This window comes from Temnothorax nylanderi, unplaced genomic scaffold (genome assembly GCF_030848795.1).
Source record: "Temnothorax nylanderi isolate EJ_2023f unplaced genomic scaffold, tnyl_v1.0 TNYL_tig0036_pilon, whole genome shotgun sequence".
NCBI classification, from domain to species: domain Eukaryota; kingdom Metazoa; phylum Arthropoda; class Insecta; order Hymenoptera; family Formicidae; genus Temnothorax; species Temnothorax nylanderi.
The window spans coordinates 1027281-1048166 of NW_027249098.1; the positions used below are offsets into that span (position 1 = coordinate 1027281).

At 39.7% G+C, this 20886-nt stretch overlaps 3 protein-coding genes across 7 annotated transcripts in view; 2 read left to right on the forward strand and 1 right to left on the reverse strand.

The window, feature by feature from the left end:
* LOC139771176 (alpha-tocopherol transfer protein-like) overlaps positions 1-20886 on the forward strand; it is a 106328-nt gene that overhangs the window by 78277 nt on the left and 7165 nt on the right. The window contains exon 3 of one of the 3 annotated variants that reach the window (XM_071703740.1): positions 4457-4544. The gene's annotated coding sequence lies outside the window, so the exon portion shown is untranslated. Of the gene's footprint in view, positions 1-4456; positions 4545-19788; positions 20401-20886 lie in introns of those variants that run through there. The other 2 variants (XM_071703738.1, XM_071703739.1) reach the window with 2 other exon arrangements.
* On the reverse strand, positions 4846-13429 carry LOC139771172 (protein GPR107). Its single transcript, XM_071703735.1, has 10 exons — positions 13294-13429; positions 12458-12598; positions 10831-10988; positions 10593-10744; positions 8961-9196; positions 8751-8884; positions 8400-8667; positions 7679-7951; positions 7399-7571; positions 4846-7073 (listed from the first exon to the last, which is right to left on the reverse strand). Exons 1-10 carry the CDS (start codon positions 13375-13377, stop codon positions 6929-6931), a joined length of 1764 nt encoding a protein of 587 aa, XP_071559836.1. The 5' UTR covers positions 13378-13429; the 3' UTR covers positions 4846-6928.
* On the forward strand, positions 13741-18881 carry LOC139771171 (uncharacterized). 3 transcript variants are annotated; one of them, XR_011717878.1, is made up of 4 exons: positions 13741-14391; positions 14496-14769; positions 15082-18194; positions 18330-18881. XR_011717878.1 is itself a non-coding variant. In XM_071703733.1 (4 exons), the coding sequence occupies exons 3-4, from the start codon at positions 14549-14551 to the stop codon at positions 16805-16807; spliced, it is 1947 nt and encodes a 648-aa protein (XP_071559834.1). In that variant the 5' UTR covers positions 13741-14020; positions 14090-14391; positions 14496-14548; the 3' UTR covers positions 16808-18881. The 3 variants fall into 3 exon arrangements, 2 of the variants coding, with proteins under 2 accessions (XP_071559834.1, XP_071559835.1); XM_071703733.1 differs by having other exon boundaries at positions 13741-14020; positions 14090-14391; positions 15082-18881; XM_071703734.1 differs by having other exon boundaries at positions 13741-13858; positions 14090-14391; positions 15082-18881.

Sequence of the window (20886 nt, forward strand, 5' to 3'; positions counted from 1 at the left end):
AGCGATACCGTCGGAAATACGGAAGTGCCCCCGGAAGATCGTAAAATCAGATAAACTCGTACGGAGTTAAAAGATCAGATACATGTCCCCTTCGCCGAGATGCGAAAACGCAAGAGCGGCTAAAAATCGGTGCGGATTTATCTCAACGGCATCGGTGGCGGCGGCGACGAGGCGAAATTAATGAGATGACGGTACGAAGTGCCGGGATAACAAGATGACGCTAATCACAACGCGAACCGCGAGTTCTATAAATATACTAAACCTTAATCTAATCGCCTCGTCTGCACTCGCTCGTCCACGGCGCGAGCTCTTATCTGATATTCATACGCTCGGCGCCCACAGTCTGGCCTGGGAAACGCTCGGGAGTGCCTCGCATCACGGAGAGCGTCGCGGATAAACTTGCGAAATAGTATGGGAGAATGATAATTAGATCTCTCCTAGACAGAGTTCATTACGCAGAATGCTTTGCGACATAGTAGTTGGTTCCAATTTCCGCGATTATGTCCTAAGTGACCAATCCGTAGTTTAAATAGAGTAGGTATTGAAGGGTAACATTTTTTTATAGTTAAAAAATTTTAAAAATGGAAAAATAGAGAACTCTCTCTCTCTCCTCGTCTCTCTCTCTCTGATTCTAAAGTTCAAAGGCAATCTCTATCTTTTTTTTAGATGGTCCGCATACATATAAAAGTAGATGAGTAAGATAATCGAAGGCTGAATACTGTATGAGATATTTTTTTTTGCTCCGGAATAAAATGTAATTTCAAGGATCCGTTCTGAAATAAAATGTATGTCATTTCAAGAGAATTCGTTCCAGAAGAAAATATATATAAATTTCAAGTTATACCCTTCAAGTTATATGCCAAAGTTATAGGTGGCCTTCTCATTCTGCTAAGGGCAAAAAGACAATTTTACCTCGGAAATTAATGCGTCAAAATCGTTGTAAAGAAACTCATCTCGATTAAAAGTCCCGAAATTCCGCCTAACCGTGTAATTAACGTGTCATTTCGCGCGCGGGACGTTTTGCGATAAAAACTTTACGCAGGGTGTTAGACTTTAACAATCGAGTTTGATCGCCCTTGCAATCTACTTTAATCGCGCGACACACGATAACTTTTACAATGAGAGAGGTGGGGAACGAAATGATGTTCGTCTGGGCTACTTGGACAGCTAGACGTCGTTACCCTACACTACGAAGGATTGAGATTTATGGCTTGTAACCACCTACGCTCAACGACCATGGAGAGAGGATCATCCTGTATCGGCATGGTAAATTGCGTAGGGCAGCTTTCCATGAGATTCTTCGATGATCCACCGTCGAACTTTCCACATTCCGACTTGCGTTCCACAAAAGGGTCAGCTACCCCTGTGATAGCCTTGATCAACTAATCCCAGCAAGTTTCTAACTCGGAATATTAGCTAATTCCAGCGTTTCACGTCCCTTTCTAAGTCGCGGCTCTAACTATGACGTAAATGGAGAAAGTTGGAAATAAGATGATGAAGAGAAGGGGTGATAGTGGTGCGTTTATGTTTCTGACATCCCTAGACGCCCCCCATTTGTAAACTCTCGAGATGTTTATGGCTCATACTATCTTTTTAAATTTTTCTACCATTTTTCTTCATACAAAATTTAACAGATTTAAAAATTGTTTAGAAAGTACGTTACTTAAAGGAAATATTTATTTTGAAATATAAGTTTATATGTTATGGTCGTAGCCCGAAACGCGGGCAATCCTAGGATTGACTAATCAATTCTGCCGAACGGCCAAGCGTCTTGGTCAAAGTTTTGTAGTAGTTTGCTGATATGTGTGTATAGACAGTACACAAATAGGCGAGAAAGCCCCTCTCCCGCATAAAAATACTAATCTAACTCCCAGCCTATCCCTAGAAACTGCTTTAAGACGCTTAGTCATTCCGCAGGATTGACTAGTTATTTTACAGAATTGACCAGTCCATCCCAGAAATGCCGCGTTTCGGGCTTTGACCATAACATATAAATTTATCTCCTTTTTTTTAGTTTAATTTTACCTCTCTTTATATATATTTTTTGTATTTCACAATTAGCCGCAACTGAAAGAGAACGAAATATAATAAAATAACAGAAACAGTTTGCAAAAAATTAATGGTAATGATAATATGCAATTGACTCTAAAAAAAATAATTTTTAGATATTTTAACTTATACACGTGTCATACGCTCGCTATTTATCACACGTTCTAACAGCGAGAATCCGTGTAGTATTTGTGTTTCGCACGAAAAGATTTTCGATCTCGCCGAGAGTGGCACGTAGGGCTACTTTGGCCAAAGCGGAGAGAATTATGTGCTCGATCCACGGGGAGTAGAACTTAAGAAGCCGCGTGTCTCAGTATGGGGCCGATAACGAGAGACGAGGAGAACCCACGAAAAAAGATTTCTACGTGTCTCCGGGCACGATGAGTCACTATTGTAGGTCCAAGTAGAATCGATATTTCTTTCATCGTAATGGTCGTATACGTTTCATGTAAGGCATCAAAACCATGTATCCAAATGGCCGTTATCGTAGAACGCCTCTTTATCTTCGTCAGCCGTGTTGAAAAGAGACTGATCAGCGTTTTCGCGCTGCCTGACTTCGAGATCCTGCAGTTGTCCCTCGTCGATTGCGGTACCAGTCTACGATCAGAGATCCTAGACTGGATAATATATCTATAAAGAAGATGAGTATAAAGCGTAAATATACGAGTAAATCGACTTTGTACTAGAACTATTGTACTAGAACTAATGAAATAATCAAAATGACTGATTTATAATTTTTTTTAAATTTTCAAATTTTCTCATGACCTTTACAATATGTAAATAATTGAATTTATTTATTTACTTTTATCCTTTCATCTTTTTTTATGAAGAAAAATATATACAGTATTTTTAAATAGTAGAAATTACATATAATCGTCAGTAATTCTAGTGTCAAAAAATAATACTGGATAATTTAACTTGGTATTCAGCCGAAATTGAATCTAACGAGACGAAAAATACTGAGCTGCTGTCCGCTGTGAATTATAAGGAACAACTAATTACTCCCTTGTGTAGTTTTCCGCCTAAAATTGATGTAATTTCATACGCCAAGACGCCTACGAGGGTGCAGGCAAATTCTGAGGCTGAAGAGGCGCAAAGCGCGCCTTTCTCAAGTTTTATTTCGACATGCGAATGTACTATGTAAATACCTACCGCAATATCAGACCGAAATAACTCGCAAATCCGTCGCGTCGAATATTGCTGTCATTTTGTGACAGACCGTTGAAATAATCGAGTACGCGAGGGTTTGCGGCCGAACAGTAGGTATGTGTGCGTGACAGGAAAGGGTAGTCAGCTAGGGATTGATAGACGATCCCGGGCTCACCAAGGCTAGCCGTTGCCACGTTGGGGTGAATTCGAAAACGAAATTCTAGACACACTGGGAGAAGATGCCATCTTCACCTTCTGTTGTAATTCAACCTCGAAAGTCTCGCTACATTTGTTAATTAAATTTGGGAATTTACTGTGTAATGTTGTCATTCAATCACATTGATACCTAATTCTCTAGACGTTATCACCGGCTTCCCTCGTTGGTGTATCGTGCTTTTGTACCCCTAAGATCTGTCTTTAACCCTGGCACAAATATTTCATGCCGTGAAAGTAATATTTTTTTTAAAAACAGCTTGACGAAATATACGTCACATTTATTAATTAAAATTGGGATGGGAATTAAAATGGGAATTTATTGCGTCGTCGTTCAATCACATCGTCATATAATTTTCCCGAAATTATCACTAGCTTTTCTCGTTGAGTACTTTTTACCCCTAAAATTTGCCTCTCAACGTATGTACGTGACACGAATATCTCTTATCGAAAAAGTAATATTTTTTTTATAAGTAGTTTGACAAAATATACGATCTATAAAAACAAGTCATCAGTCGCGAAACCAAAACATAAAATATTTATCAGCTCCTATACGTCGTAACGACGTCCGCTGTGTAAAAATTGTATCAGCTGCACCTTAAGTTCTTTCTTTCTTTTTCCATATGTTCACTGCGAAAATTGCAGGTGAGTGCCCGGTTTCGTAGGATCTCTTTAACTTTCGCCTCTATACGCGCCTTGCGAAGGTGAACTGACAATTCCCCCGTTCGCGCGTTTCAATGCAAAACCGCAAGCGGCGTTTATGGCGACCGTAAAAACGTACGTAAGAAAGCGATGAAAACGACGTCATTCTAAATCTACTTTATCGCCCCTCGGTCCGCACTTCCACCGCAAGATGTAAATTGATCGAGTCGAGCTGCCGACTAACTCGTTGCCAATTTAATTTATTACGCACCGAACGGGCTTAAAGGTCCGACGGTAGAGAAAGGCGATTCTTTCTTTCGGAATATATATTAATCTCAATTCTTCGCCAGAAACGGGGGAAAAACTCTCATCTCAACGAGCGTCACGTTTGTTCTTCTTGCAGACGAGAAACGTGAAAGGATTACCCTCCGCTCGTCGGAAGCAAGTTTGGTGATGCAGTCATCATCAGGATATTTCTCACGTATCTAGGGGTAAGTGTGCACGTCGGGCAAAGAAATGAAAAAATAACGGTGCTGTAGGTATTAGGGACTATTAAATAAATTTCGCCAAGTTTGCGTTAGCATTGAATCGGCTACAAAATTCTCAATCGTTTACACGACTTCTTCTCGAAATAAATACAGATTCGCTAAATCGATGATTTTCTTTCTGGGTTTTGAAGTCCGATTTTTGACGCGAAGAAATTTTAAATGTCCAACAATATTTCATCGTGTATGATATACACAAACGCATGCATATAGAGCAGAGGGAAGAAATTAAAGTAAACGGAGCATATTCATAAAAATATCCGCTTTATTCTTTCAACTCTCTTCGTGTCCCATTCGATATATACGACACAGTTATAGTAACAGATGTAACCAAGGCCGTGTTTATCTTCCATGGAGCAACGTCTTTTGGAATTTCAGTTAGTTTTTATGGGTAGACATGACCCTGAATGTAACGACAATGTGTGTGTGTGTGTACAATGTATGTAGTAATAGTAAGTACCATAGTCAATCGCGGATCTATATTTCCAGCGGACGTTTTCTGACGTTTCTAAAAGATTAACATTCCTACAGAGATCTCTCTTCAAAGAAAATTCGACTTACAAATATATAACGAATTTACAGATCTATATATGTAATTAGTATTTAACAAAATAATTAATATAAACAAAACTGAAAAGGAAATTGAAAACGTATCATGACTTAAGAAACAATACGTTTCGGCACATTCCCGTGTGGTAGAAATCTTTTGATACCCTTATTATTATATAGAAATCCTTAAGCTTCATTATTGTACCAATAGATCCGCCACTGACGGTTATATTAATCCTAGCACAATAGTATCGCATAATATCGCGAGGACACATATTGTTAGATAAGTTTATTGTACCGTTTAATTCGGTCGCTTGTCTAAAAGTAAAATTACGAATTGCGATACAAAAGTATCCGCATCGTTCGCGAGATGTGATTCTCGTACCAGGAAAGTGTTCAGCGCGTCTGTCATGGGAAAAAAGAAAATGGAAATGTTTCTCTAAATGCCTACGGAAAACCGACTACAAAAGGCGCGTCGAAAAAGCGCTCGTATCGTCGCTCGCATTTTTCACGTTAGAATTGTAACATTGCGTAATATTGTGGAACGTTAAGATGAGCAGTTACCCTAATCGAATATCTCACTAATTGTAAGAAGAAAAGAAGAGCTAAACGAGAAATGTCTCACTAATGTTGGATTGAATGGTGGACAACGAAAGCGGAAGAGAATCAAGAAATCCGCAATTCAGTGAGATGCATAATTAAAGTTAAACCGAAATGTGAAGCATCTTGATCGTGAATAAGTAAACACGATTACTCATCGCGTATGCAACACACTGGTATACATATTAGATTGTTCAAATATAAATGAGACTGATTTGTTTTTAATAGTGCAAAGAGCTTTTATTCGGGGAAATAATATACCTTTTATTTCACGTATTTACCCTGGAGTCCGAGATTTTTTCTCAAATTTGTAGAAATATTTGATATCCTTTTTAAAAAAATTTTCTGGCTGGATATGGATTCAATTTTGTTTTTAATAATCTCGACATTATTTTTGAATTATTCATCACTTAAGTCTGTTTAGAGCTTTAAAAACAGATAAAAATCACTAGCTAAATTTTAATAATAAAGAGTGAGGAAGTAAAGCCCATCTCAAATTAGTGATACTTTTTTAGCCGTGTATAGTCGACATATACGTTTCCTGAATTTTAAGTTGTCACGAATAATGGTTTCGATACTGCCAAAACTAATTTGTAAAATATTTTGAATTTTGCGAACCATTATACGTGTATTGTCCCGTGTATTGTCTGAATAAATCATTAACGCGATTCACACTATATTATCGTTGAGTAACATTCGTGAGTACAGCGGCCAGTATGTGGTTTATTTTTACTGCGTCCTCTATTTAAATATATGTTACACAATTTAAGTACCCTGGGTTCTTGAAAAACAGTCATTTATGAACTATTTTTTAAGTCTTTCATCAATTTCGGTAAGATTTTGCATTTTCTTTCACTAAAAATTTAATAGTAATGCGTTGTGCAGCAATTAATCATATCTTTTGCTCATTTCTACTTCTTGTTTACCTATTTGAACAACCTAGTACATTTGCGGACACATATACAAAATATTTTATTTTTTCTCCTTTCTCCTCTGAAAAATATAAAATAAATTTGAGAATAGGAAAAACACACACGCTCACTCTCTCTCTCTATTTTTACATTCAGTTCGCCCTTATTTCGCCGCGCGCTTTCGTTCGTCCCTTCAATCCAAAATATAGCCTCGAGATTCGCGAATCATAGGCGCATTCGTCGCATGATGTGGTCTATCACGATTTATCCTCAGTCGTACTCGCGAGAGGACTTTTGGAAAAGAGCGTGCCGCTCCTCCTCAGTAGACGGGACTTTTGAAGTCGCAGACCTCACCGCCCTTGGCGTTTTACTCACTGTACTGAAATCCCTGTTGATTCCGTTACCACCGGAAATACTGAAAAAAGAAAACACCGAGATATTAAAAAGATTTCAAAGGAAGAAAAAGTGAGCAAAGCGAAGCTGTTATTATTCATAGCGATTATTCAAAGCCTGAACGAAATATTGTTTTTAAACGCAAATATATTACTTTGCTGCGTTCGATGAATTATCGTACCCGTTAAGTCTCTCGTTTTCGCTGTATTAATATGCACTAATTTGATATATATATATATATATATATATATATATATAATAAAGTTTATCGGGGTTTTTTCTTGGAAAAAATTGAGAATGAGAGAATTGATAAGAATTTATACGTGACAGATTAATTTGGTACATACACGACGTCGGTCTTGTCGTCCTCGTCGTCTGGCTCTACTTCATCGCTCGGTACTGTGAAATACGTGGTCGCGGACGCTGGTCGGAATTTGTAGCCTGTTAAAACGAAGAATGTATAGGTTGCCATCTCTCGGAACGTTTCATCCAGCCATTGGTAGTCAAAGCGCACTGTAATCTGCGAAGGGAAACCGAATACATCAAAGGAGGATTCATGATTTGCGACTGTGACTATATTCGTGAGATTAATACGTGCAAATCAACGTAAATCACGAAATAACGTACCTTGAGTATGTACATTATAATACGGGTGAAGTATATGTAGAAGACTATCATAATATAGAAATGCTTAAATAGCACGAGCTTGCGCAAGTTCATCGCCGCTTTATCGTTTGTGCGGGCGACCTCTTCTAAATGCCTGATGCTCCACACCACCGGAAATAGAATTGCGCCACAACACACCAAATCGACAAGTATGAACATGTCCCGCGAGGTCTCGCGGCGCAAATTACCCACGTCGCTTTCCTCGATTATTATCTCAGCCACATTTGCCAACACCTACGAAGAAATGTATTTCTGTTACATCTTTAAGGTCATCATGTACCAGACAATTACACAATTATACAATTTGCACACTTAGTTTTTGACATTTAATGCCTCGGTAATAAAGAAGAATGTTTAAATTTACTAATAATTTCAATTCAAATCGAGATGTATTTAGAGATCGATATTAACGATGTCAACTGCCATAATGATCATCCGGGACCGACGTCTAAAATAAATTATTTAATATAAAGTTTTGAATAACAGTAATTGCTTGGACAATATAAAGCAAAAAATGCATAACTCAATATATTCCTTAGATGATAAAAATTCTGTTGTGTACATATAAGACATAAGAAACTCACTGGGCAGATAACATGTTAATAAAAAAGATTGGTTCTGATTGATCGATCAAAAAAAAATTCACTTAAACTACAAATAAGAAAAGGACGTTGACGTTTACTTGTAATGGTATGACCAGCATGAAGAGTTTCTTTTCCTTGTCCGAAAGAATGTGCTTTATAAAGTTCCAGCCCGTGCCAATGAGCACAATAGTGATGAAAAGAACAGCGCCTTTCAGAAGATGTGTAATATAGTACAAAATCGCCCACGCCTCGACGTGCTCACCCTTGGTCTGGATGAAGTGGTAATTTATACCGTGGAACAACAGTGAGAAAGACTTCAGGTACACCAGCACAGCCATTAAGTAGTGGATTTTGAATACAGAATGCCTACAGCGCGAAAGTAACACGTTTACATTCTGTTCTGCTCTAATGCTGCTCGTTATTATATCTCTCTGCCGTTTCGCACTTACTTGCTTTTATTAAGAATAAATACCCAGAAGCAGCCCGACAAGAAGAAGAGTAGCGCCATCGTGAAATACAGAGCCGGCAGCGGCATTTCGCCGGCGCTGAGGAAGTTGTCGTTATTAATCTCCGCTATTTCCACCTACGGAGAGGAATGTTTCTTCAGTCCTGACGAACGATCGTTTAATCTCCTAATTCAATTCTCCGGGTAATCTCACCGTGAAATCCACGAGCAGCGGTTCCTTGTTATTATCATAATTCTGACAGTTGTGAAAATAGAGATTGTACAGGCCCTCCTCCTCCTCGCTGGCGACGTACATGACGAGGCTCGTGTTGTACGATCTCTCGCCCTTGGGCGTCGTCTCCATCGTCATCGGTAATCTCAGACGAGAGCACGCGTTGCTGTCCGACCCGGGCCTCGGGTCATTGCCGCGACCGACGGCCTTCTCGAGCACTGCGCAGAAAAGAATTTTTATCTAGCGACGAATTTCTGAAAGAAAATGGAGTGTAAAAACCCGCTCGCACGCGAAAGGTGAAAACAAGTGTCATTGTCTCGGGTGAGTCGTCGGCGTGTCCGCGAATGGCACTGACGCGAGACATCGTCGGTGATAAATGTACTATACGCAAAAGAGGCAGTTACCTAACCGAGTTTTCCAAAATACCTTAGTTTCGCGTTATTTATAAGATCGGGGACGAGTCGTGTTAATTATAGCGTCTCTCATCTACGATGACGTTCGATCACCGATGTCGCCTCGTGACCGCATCGATCATCGTTAAAAGCAGTCGCCTGAATAATGCGCGGATTATGCGCCTCGATCGTCGTAAATTCGCTCGTCGACCGAATTCTTTAAATTTGTTCGCATTCATACAGCATGTTTTTTAGGTACTGTCTAATATTTTACGAGTTGTTTTTTTAGGTCGTTTTATGAAGAAAATGTGGTCTCAAAGTGGCCTCGTTTTAGAGATACAGACTGTTAAAAATCTTATAAAATTCTCTCAATAGCTGTTAAACGAAAAGAGGTTGTTCAGCCCTTTCGTAAACATTTTTAAACATAATAATAAAATCGTAGTCATTGTATGTTTAAAAAAGATCTCTCTTTTCATCACGCATTTATTAATATTTATTATCTCTATGACGCGTCATAATATTGTGTCATAATAATCGACTGTTGGATCTCGAAATGAAATTGTCAGGATAATAATAATTGCTAATGGCTAACGGCAAATGACTCGTTTCAGGATCATAAGCCAAGTCTCCAGTTTGCACCTGTTTTTAACTGTTGCAATTTACGTTTCTAATATTAGACGGTGGAGAAGTGTCGAAAATATCTGGCAGATGCCATGATGGTTTATTTTCGATATACAGCACACGCATTGCTGATAACATGTACCAGACATCGTTTTTTGCGTATGTCCTAGATGAGGCCGGATTTCATTGCTCTATTCATAGCAAACAGCAATAGCATTTAGATCGGAATTTTTCGAGGCAAATCTCACGTCTGAGATCAACTCCCGGATTGTGCAACGCGTGGAAGCTAAACGAGATATCTGTCGCAGTCTATCTTCTCGCATAATTATCACGTTGTTAAGCATATGCCAAATGTTGCAAGTCCGTGACACGTGTATCACACGTTGTGTAATATTGTTAAGTATAAACGCAGCCCACGTTACACGTGTGGAATACCGTCGGATTGACGTGAAAAATCGATGAGACGCGCGCGTTCGTTCCGACATTTGTTAGCGGATATTTACTCTCGCGCTGACACATGCCACCTCGCATAGTTTTACCGTCGCGCGAGGGGGGTAGAAATAGCTTCGTGAGCGATCCGATACTGCGAGCGTCGACTCACCGTGCGACGTGTTCCGTTTTCTCCGTGGGAAGAGCGCGGTATCGCTGAATCTCGCTGACAGCGAACTCCTCTTTGTTCGATACATTAACACCGCGCTGGGATCCCTGTAGATGTGCGCCGCGTATACGTTGCTACTGCAGTTCACCTGCATTCTGCAATATTAAAATCGAATTGCAAACCTCCAGCGTCACTTGCCACGTTCTGCGATTGCGTACGTTAAATTCTTCCTAATACATACGTTAAATTCTTCAAGTCCATGGTAAAGTATATGATCGAGCTGTCATCCTTCTGCTCGGTCTTGAGATTCGAAACATTTTGCAGCAAGCATCTGTCCAGATGATTGTGCACATATGGATTAATGGCATCGATGAGCGTTCGACCCAAGCTAAATCCAAACTGCGAACAAAACGAAAATGCCATTATTGTGAACGATACAAAAACAAACTCATATAAGTTGTATGATTAGCCGTTTACACTTAACTTTTTTATTTTGCCAAAAAGACGTTCTCTATTCTAATAAATTCTAGCGATATATAAAATTAAGTCACAAAATTTTAAGTAAATAAGAAGTAAGGTTTTTTGCGCAAAGATAGATAACGATTTGTAAGGATTAACATCTTTTAGAGACAATAATAATCAATGATGACCTGCACCGCCAAATAAATAAGTCTTATGCGTCAGTAGTTCACGCTCTGCGCTGCAAGCGTGAACAAGTCATTCACGAATCTAACAAGGCGATGATACATCCGCATACCCGCGCGCTTATTTATAAACGCGGGTGGTTCTCCTCGTGAGTGCGGAAGACGGTAACAGGTGTCCGTTGCTGCACGACAGCGACGTATTGTTGCAACGTCGCTGCTTCGTAATCAAAGTTTAATCAAGCGTAAAAATAGAGTGAACTTTGCAATCGAACATCTTTTTACATTAGATTGAAATTATGAATAACAACTCGAAGCAATTTAGTTATAGAATAGTCGGGAAGTTGCTAGACGTAAATAGCTATTACTTTGTAACGAGTGAACATAATGAAATGAATTAAACAATATACAGTAGAAGAAACTCATCATTTTTATTAGTATGTTAGTGCAAAAAGTGACACACATGTGAGCACTTGCAAAAACAAATGTTATAAAAAAGGAGCAACAATTCGCGCCCTGATTACATGATGGCGATGCGTAATATATTTTCGAAATGATGACTGTTTCAACTCCGAGTTGAACTCGTGCTATAACGAGAGGCACTTTTAGAAACTATTAAGTACGCTTTCTATTGTTAATAACTGTAACTGTGTCTTTGAAGACTTTTTTCATGAAAATGGCCGTTTATTCCAAAATCTTTTGAACATATATTACTGAGTCATGCGATCAACCAAGTTTTTGGCCTTTTATAATGTTTACTTTTGCAATTTCATACATTCTTTTTGCACATGCTAGTAACAGATTTCTTCTGCAGATTAGTGCTTAATTAATTTCATCCTGTCTATTTGTTAGAAAATAACAGCCATTTAGTTTCACTTTCCGATGATCATCCTATAAGAATAATATGAATACTTTTTACATAAAATAACATGAATAATTATACTGAAGTTATTAGAGAAACTTTGCTATAAAATTACCAATATGTATAATAATATTAACGTAACATAATCGCTACAAATAGCGCTGCAATGTTTTATATCAAAATATGTGAAAGAATGATCTCTTCGTCATTTACTTACTGTCGCGGAACTCTCGTTGTTCCATAATTTTCTTAAAAAAGCATCGCCTCCAAATTTCCCAAAAAGTATTTAATGACTTCATAAATCCATCAAGACGCGTATGTGGTTTGCGGAAGAAATTATGAGCCGAATATTATTAGCAACTCACCACGGCCTTGCTCGCGCTTTCCGGTGTCAACTTTTTATCGGCGTCCGTCGGCTCGAACTTGAAGTTCGTGAGATTCACGGTCAGGATGCCGCCCTTGTAGAAGCCGAATGTGCTCAAGGTGATGTAGTGCCTTCCGTCTTTCTGAAATACGAATACGACACTTCCGTGAGCGAGAGCAGGTATATTCTGTCAAGAATGCGAAAGGAGGAGCTAGGGGACCGAAGAACCGTCCGAAAGGGAACAGGTTTTGTGCGAGAGATTCGACAATTCCCGGGTCGACATCCTCTCGACAATATCTCTGGAAAATTTGTCCAGGGACGTACCGCTCCGCTTGCGAATTAGCATAATCCGTGACTGCGCGCGTCACAATCTTTTCCAGGACTATACGATTCTCGCTCCGAAAGGAACCTCGCGTTAGCGTCAGCCTGACGTCCGTCAACTGTCACTGCCGGTCACAGTCACAGAAACAGAATTAATAAGATCGATAATTGCATCGTGAGTATCGTGACGTTAAGCGACGTAGCGCGCTCCGGAATTATCGATGCGCTCACGATATCGCCGATGACACCACGTCGATTCCGTATGGCCGATTGATACGTGCGTAACAAAACGTAACGCGCGTCTTTCGCCTTTCCTCTCGCAGGATCTTATCCTACCGCGCGCTTGTCGGCGATAATCGCCGACTCATATAAATAAGGTGATTCGACGAGGTCGTAGACGCATTTCGGAGCGCTGCCTTTCGGGCATCACGCTCTCTTTCCCAAGGCGCGATCAGGCGCGTGATAACGATAATGACGGACGGCGCCGTCTGGGAGACAGTGGGAGACGCAACCAACCCGTATGTCCAGCTTGTGGATCCTCGCGCTCGCCGCGGCCACCAGCAGCAGAAGCGGCAGGCAAACGCTCGCGCTCGGCCGCATTTTTTTCCTCTCTTTCGTTCGGCTTCTCTCTCGCTGCTGCCGCACCGTCACGTTCGACCACCACCGGGTGTCACATCACCGAGGGAGGCAAACGGCGCGCGCCGCGTTTCGAGGAAAACGTTTCGCCCTCGCTCGTCGATACGCGAGCAGGAACTGAGGAGTGAGGCGGTCCCGGCTGGCCTGCTGGCGCGGCCGGAAGCGGTCGGAACCACCGGACTGGGCTGCTGCTGCTGCTGCTGCTGCTGCTGCTGCTGCTGCTGAGTGCTGACACCGAACGCGACCTGCGGTGTTGTGAAACGAGGGAACGCGCGAATCGGACCGCGTAAACGCGTTAATTTTCATCACGACACGAGGCACGCACGCGTCAACGCGCGCTGCTCCGGTCGCCGTCGCGGCGGCCTGAAAAACGGCCGTTAAACAATTCTTTTTTTTTTCGTGCGAGGCTTGAAGGTTGTATCGCGATTGCATCTCGGTCCGTGAGGTATACTCCGTTTTGTGGCATCCGCAGGGCCGGACAGCGAGGCCGGATAGCCCGTGGCTTCTCGCTTCGGGCGCGTTTGCACCCGTTCGATTTCGGAGCAGAGTCGAGTTACGGAGTCGCGCTTTAAAAGACAGAGGAGGAAATGACGAGAGTGTAGAGAGTGTAGCTTGAAAGAAAGAAGGTCTTCGACCTTCCCGTTTTGATTTACATGTTTCAAAAATTTATTTATAGGCTGAATATATAAGTGCAATTCGAGGATTGACGAACCTTTTGGTAATTTTCTCATCGACGATGGTTCGAGTCACTGGTACGCGTATCCGGAATTTGAACATGGGCGTCTAAGTGGTCTAGGACAATCGGTCTAACGATGGTCTAACGTCTAGAGGACAGTTAGAGTTTTTATGACTGGCTCGCCTTGATCCGATTGTACACCGATAACAAAGGACATTTGGCATCCTGATTCCTGACCCTGGAGTACTCTCGTCCGATTTTGCGTTAGCCATTTATGAGCGATAAAAATTAAGGAAAGTCAGGTAAGCTCCTCGGCTCCTAAAGGTCTCTTCGAGTGCTTCGATCCGCGCGGGACAAAGACGTGGAACAGAGACGGGGTGTAAACACGTGCTATTGTGGTTTGTAGGTTATCCTAGGGTCGTCTCTCGCAGGAAACCTTTCAAATCGGTCTCTCAAATTATGAAAAAGAATTGCGAGAATATCACGAATGGCTTCAACAAGTCTAAATACGAGAAGCAGAGGTATTATACGCCATGGTCTAGGATAAACACCTTCAACGGACACGAATTCAACCGAGTGCGAGTGCAAATATCCGACAATTTGGACAACAATTTGGACAACAAAAATTGGGATAGTATAGTCAAAACACGCAGCAAGGAAGAATTTCCCCTGATTTATAGGTACTAATATTTTTTTTTATTTCAAGTAGGAATCATAACAAATTCTCAGATGAATAGCAAAAGAGCTTTGTTGCATGATACGTTAATGACATCTAACTTTAGACTTCTTTAAAGATTTGATTTTGCTTCTTTTAATTTAATTCTTACTGTTAATTAGAGCAGTAATGTATAATCAAACTTGTGAAATTGAAACTGAATTTAATTCGAACATACGCACACGCAGTTAGTGTTAACATGATTATTCGAGGACTAGAATGCGCGTTTGTCTTAAAGATATAATGCTAAATGGAATTAATAAAATATCATTTGCAGTTGTGAAGATTCAACGTCCGACAGCAGCTCTGGGAATTTATGCGACATTCAGTGTAAACAATCAGCTAAAGGACCAATGGAAAATCAGGATATAGAAATTGAAGAGGCATCTACGAGTCACCCAACATTATCTGCTACTGATGGAGGATCAAATATAACTCAGCCAATTAAATTTAAAATGGATGTGGGAATTAATAGGGGAATTTATACTGTTACAAACATAAAATCAGCCAAAAAGATCGCCGAGGACTTGAACGAAGATTTGGACGAAGGGATGAGGAAATCGAAGAAGGTAGAAAGTGAAAAGGAATCTTCCGCTGCAAGCCTACCTGGCACTTCTTTCAGTCAAAGTCTTCCGAGCCCAAAATTGAAGTACAAAGAGTTATCGCATTTGACAAATGAAGAGGAATCTAGGAGTCGACCGACATCTTCTACTGCAATCCCATTTGCCACTTTTGTGCAAAATTCTCGGTGCCCAAAATCGAAGCCCGAAAAGTTTACAAAACCGGATATGTCGACAATTAAGAAGAATTTTATGAATCCATCGCCATATACTGCTAATGGAGGATCAGTATCATCAAATGTAACTAATGGAAAGAATTATGACTCTGACTACCATGAAATAAAGGAACCCACACGTGAAAGGACCTCACCTAACATCTTAGCTCAAAGTCTTCCCTCGACCTCAAAAGCTGGCAATAACCTCGTGATACTGAACAAGGCTTATGCGAGGCAAAGACAGTTCTCGGCTGTGAATAAAGGCAGCAAAATGCATGTAGAGGAATCGAAGGGCTCATTAGATTCAAATCAGAAGAACAACATCAGTTCAGATAGGAAAGACAACATCAGTTCAGATAGGAGAGACAACATCAGTTCAGATAGGAGAGACAACATCAGTTCAGATAGGAGAGATAACGTCAGTTCAGATAGGAGAGACAACATTCGTTCAAATAGGAGAGACAACATCCGATCGTTTTCTTCGAACTATCTGTCGAAAATGTCTTGCTGCAAACGTTTAATGTTTCTACCATTGACTGTGATAGTCGTATTCTCGATCGCGGTATACATGAGTGAGAGTCAGGATCGCAAACACAGCAGTGATTTTGCGAGCGCCGTGGTCGAATTGAAGCGGATTCATGGTCAAGACGCACTAATATCCGATCTGAGCGAATATCTTTTGTCTGATACACCTCGCTTGAAGATAATAACCCTCATCGGTGGTACGGGCGTTGGTAAATCGTACACGGTGGAGATCATAAAGAAAAATTTCCCGAGGAAATACTCTATTCGTCAGTATTTCCCACCAATCAGGACTGGGTTCGAATTCAATATTCCTTTCTTACAGCCGGGTCTGATCATCATAGAAAACCTGAAGGAACGCGATTTGATGGACGTCGCAAAATTTTTTAAAAGATATCAAGACACGTATAAAGATAAGCTCGTGACCGTACTGGCGGTTTTTAATTTCGATGTAAGTTCATATCCAAGTATAAGGAAAATAGAGAACATTTTCATCAATGAAGATATAATTAGTAAGGATATCAGATTCTTTTATTATCTTCCTTTGGACGAGAACGCCTTATCGATGTGCATTATGGATGCAATGATGGAGACCGGGCTAACGCTCTCCGAAAATAAATTTGCTACTGTTAAACGGAGTCTGATACAAAATAATGCCGGTTGTAAAGGGGCCTATAACAAGGTTCAGATATACGGTAGACAATAAAGAGCGATCGTACATGGTCCTAAATAAAGACTGATAAAGTTACTGTACTTTCTACGACTGAATTAACAAACGCCCGACTGTGTAGCACGTACACTGAAAAAAAAAATACTTAGATCCAAGAAAATATCTTTTCACATAGTACCAATGGCTTATTTACTTAATATAATCACATATTTATTTAGAATTAGATATTTTTACTTAATTTAAGTAAAGATATCTAATTCTAAATAAATATGTGATTATATTAAGTAAATAAGCCATTGGTACTATGTGAAAAAATATTTTCTTGGATCTAAGTATTTTTTTTTTTTAGTGTATCTTTTCTCCGCGTAACTGTTTCGATCACAATGTGTTACGATAATCTTAAGATTATATAGGTAGTTCCTACTCTCTCTCTTGAGCGAATATATTTTCTAACCATGAATATTTTTTGAAACGCGTTTCTACTTTGGTTAATTAAATCGTCGGTCGACCTTCTTGCCGATTCTTCATCACAAGGAATAATTTCGATAATTTAAAGAGATCGGACTGTGCCAATTTCATTAATGAAAGCCAGCTTGAACACGAATATGAGTTCACAGTTCGTCCGCTCGAGCGCATGATGAAATTTTCGTATGTATTACTTCCGGATTGTGGATATCGAAGACGAGCGGTGATTTTCGCGGATGATAATATGTGATGTCATATCGCTTACATCCGGTGAAGCACGTAATCAGAATATAGTTACGCGCGATTAAGCGAGCTTACATGAATTAAGATAATTCTCCCGGTACGTATGTGATATCGCGGCCTTTGAAACTTTCTTTCTGTAATTGCATTTGGATTCATAACGATTTGTGAGCGAGTAACCGACCGTGATATTGCATACGTTAAATAACGACATATTATATCCGTACTGTAAATGTTACGTTGTTACCACCGATCGCTCTTATGCAACTGAAAAGTCGCTCGATTATATTTCGCGTTTTTCCTTCCGTCTTCTTAGCTGTAAGTAATTGTTTCTAGGTAAACGTAAATCCAATGTTTTCCAAGACGTGAAAGAAAGAATTTCTTTCGATTACGTATAGTCATCGTTCTAACGGATAGGAATAAGTTAAATAGGAATAAGTTGGAGAAGAATTAAGTGCCAAATTGTATCTTGAAAATGCCTTGAAAACTACTTACAGAATATTTTACTTATATTTTATGTTAGAAATCCGATAAATCCGATTATAGTCAGAATGGATTTCCAGTTAGTGTCTTTAATTTATATAAAATCTTTTGATTTTAGGATACAATGCTCTTAGGCCGGTATTCATAGTTTTATATTTAAGCCCGTCTTAAACACAGGGGAGTTTTTACGAATTCCCTCGGTCCTGAGGGAGATTAAGGTGTCTTCTACTCAAAGGTAATTTGACACAAACAACTCTAAGTTCAATATATATAATTTCAATCAATCTCTTTTTTTCGACCATTTTCACTATGCAATAATTCTTTTAAACTCTTAAACGAATTATTAATCCATTGGAACTTTAATCTTTAGCTTCACTACCCATTAAAATGGGTATTCCACCTCTTAAACGAGGTATATGTGGGATGAAGGTCGGGCCGGAATTGAACCACGGACCTTTGAGTTTCTAATCACTCGCGAAGCCCTAGAGCCACGCATCATCCACGTCTTAAACACAATTTAAAGATTGGTTAAACCAGTCACAGAACCTGCATCTATTTTATTAGCATCTTAAGATAATAATATTATTATAATATTATGATAGTTATATAATATTACAATTATTATATTATGATTATTACGTTATTATAATATTATAATAATATTATAATATAATAAGTTTTAATATTTCTGTAAAGTAAAAGTTTTCGGACGTAAAAGTAAAGAGAGATGGGGAGAAAGCATTTAAAGTACTGAGTTGTGTGTGACAATATCACTGGAGACTACCCTTATATTTAATGATTCTTCTACATGTTGCAAGTTGCGGTCAACCGACGAATGCGGAAATGAATTAAATATTTTATGACTTTGTACACATTAGCATTTTTAGTACTTTTCTAATATACGAGATTATTTAATCATCAAGACTTGATCTTAATCTTCGTTACAGCCCATTTATTTTTCCCTTAATTAAGCCCACATTTTACGATTTCCTCATGACGCAACTTAAAGACGGATCAATCAATGTTAGAGTTTTCGCTTCGCGACGTTACGTCTGCAGGATAAAAAAAAAGTATCTCTCATTTACCTCTTACGTGCACCGATGAGATGTGACGCAACTAGTCAGAAGTTACGTCCTGTAACACGCAAAGACTATGTATATTACATCGCGGCACTTACAATTCGCCCCCTTTACTTCGCTTCTCCGTGACGGGAAATAGAAAGTTCATGTATGTATATGTTCATGAAAATGCGCGATTAGTTTATTATAGCAATCACGACGCTCTTTCCCCCGTGAAAACCGCGAAACTGGAGAACCTGGAGAGCGTTTCCTATTTATCGCGGAACGGGACTTGCTCGATTCGACTTTTTTTTTAACGATTCGCTAAGATCGTGGCGACACTGACATCCTGCGCGCAACGCACGATAGCTGCCCCTTTCGCCGCTGAGGTGCCACCGAAGATAAACGCGAATGACGAATGAAGATAGACCCGACAATTTTCAGCTTGGTTACCGAACATTATTTTTTACATCCGTTTAGATGACACGGATAATAGCTGCTTTTCCCGTCATCAAATTAACTTTGTTTCAAATTAATTCTGTATTCTTGCTACGAGAAACAATAAAATTGAGCTTTTTTTGAGCGTAATCACCTGGGTCAATTGTTTGCTATTGTATGCAAATTTATCTCCAGGCAACCGGCCGACTAACTTTTTTAAGCTGCTCGTAAGCTTCATTTCTGATTTTGCATTTTACAACTCTTTTTTATTTTACAACACATCCACGTGTAACATTGCATGACGTTAAAACGTTTTGGTTTGATTGTGTTTTGATGCACGGAAACATACATTTATCTCAATTAGAGCAAATAAACTTTGCAAAGTACGAAGTACAAGACCTTCGCATGAGATTCACCTTGAACCAACCTGTTGAACCGGATATATCTACCTACGATCGAGTCGGCGAGAAGACGATCGGCGTCCGGAACCAGATCGAGTGTACAACCGGGGGTCGTTACGAAACCGATAGTATCGCGCATTCTATGCTATTTACGTATCTATAAAAGAGGGTAGAAGACGAGCGAGACTAGCACAGTCTACGAGTTTACCTTCGGCGGGACGTTTACGGGAAAGTTGTATTTTACGTTCAATTTGTACGTTGGGAACAAAGGCGAGGTCGCCTTCTTGTACCCCGAAGGACTCGCGGGCCACGGCGAGGACACCGCTCGTTCGCGATTGGAAAAGAGGTGGAGGAAGGGCAACGCGCTGGAAATTATAAAAGAGCGATTGACCAGCAAGAGTGGGGCAGTCGCTTCCAAGTGTGTACCTGAGGCACCACGATCGGAGTACGTTTATATATATTATAGGATACCTTTATAAGATTGTGCTTAAGACATAGATCTCCGCAGCTTCGATTTCGCGCGGTTCCTCAAGAAGCAAATTGAGTAAGCGTGAAAGTAGAATTTTTCGAATTAATTTGCATGGCACGTACTTACATTTAGCATATTTTATTCTTAATCTAAGTCTTTTCTATAGAGGTTGCTTATTTTTTCTCATAGATGCTGAATGAAATTTCAGTGTCTATATTTTAAAATTTTTTTTAGTTGCAAACATAAAAACTTTTAAGAAACTAAGTTTTGGAAATGGAAATAGTAGGTAAGAATTTCACTTTAATTTGCTTTATCAGAATCTGACACGCTTTTGTTTAATAACCAAGAACGCTTAACGCCATGGCATTTTGTTTTAAAGGTAAAAAAAAAGATAAAATGCAAATTGACAAAAAATTTAACTACCTTTTATTTCGCACATTTTAGTTTGATGCTTTTACATTGGCTTTTATATTTAACCCTGCGTTACTCATGTGGGGTGTAAAATATACCGCAGTTTTAGAAATCTACTATATATAATTTCGCAGAATAAAGTTTTTTTAC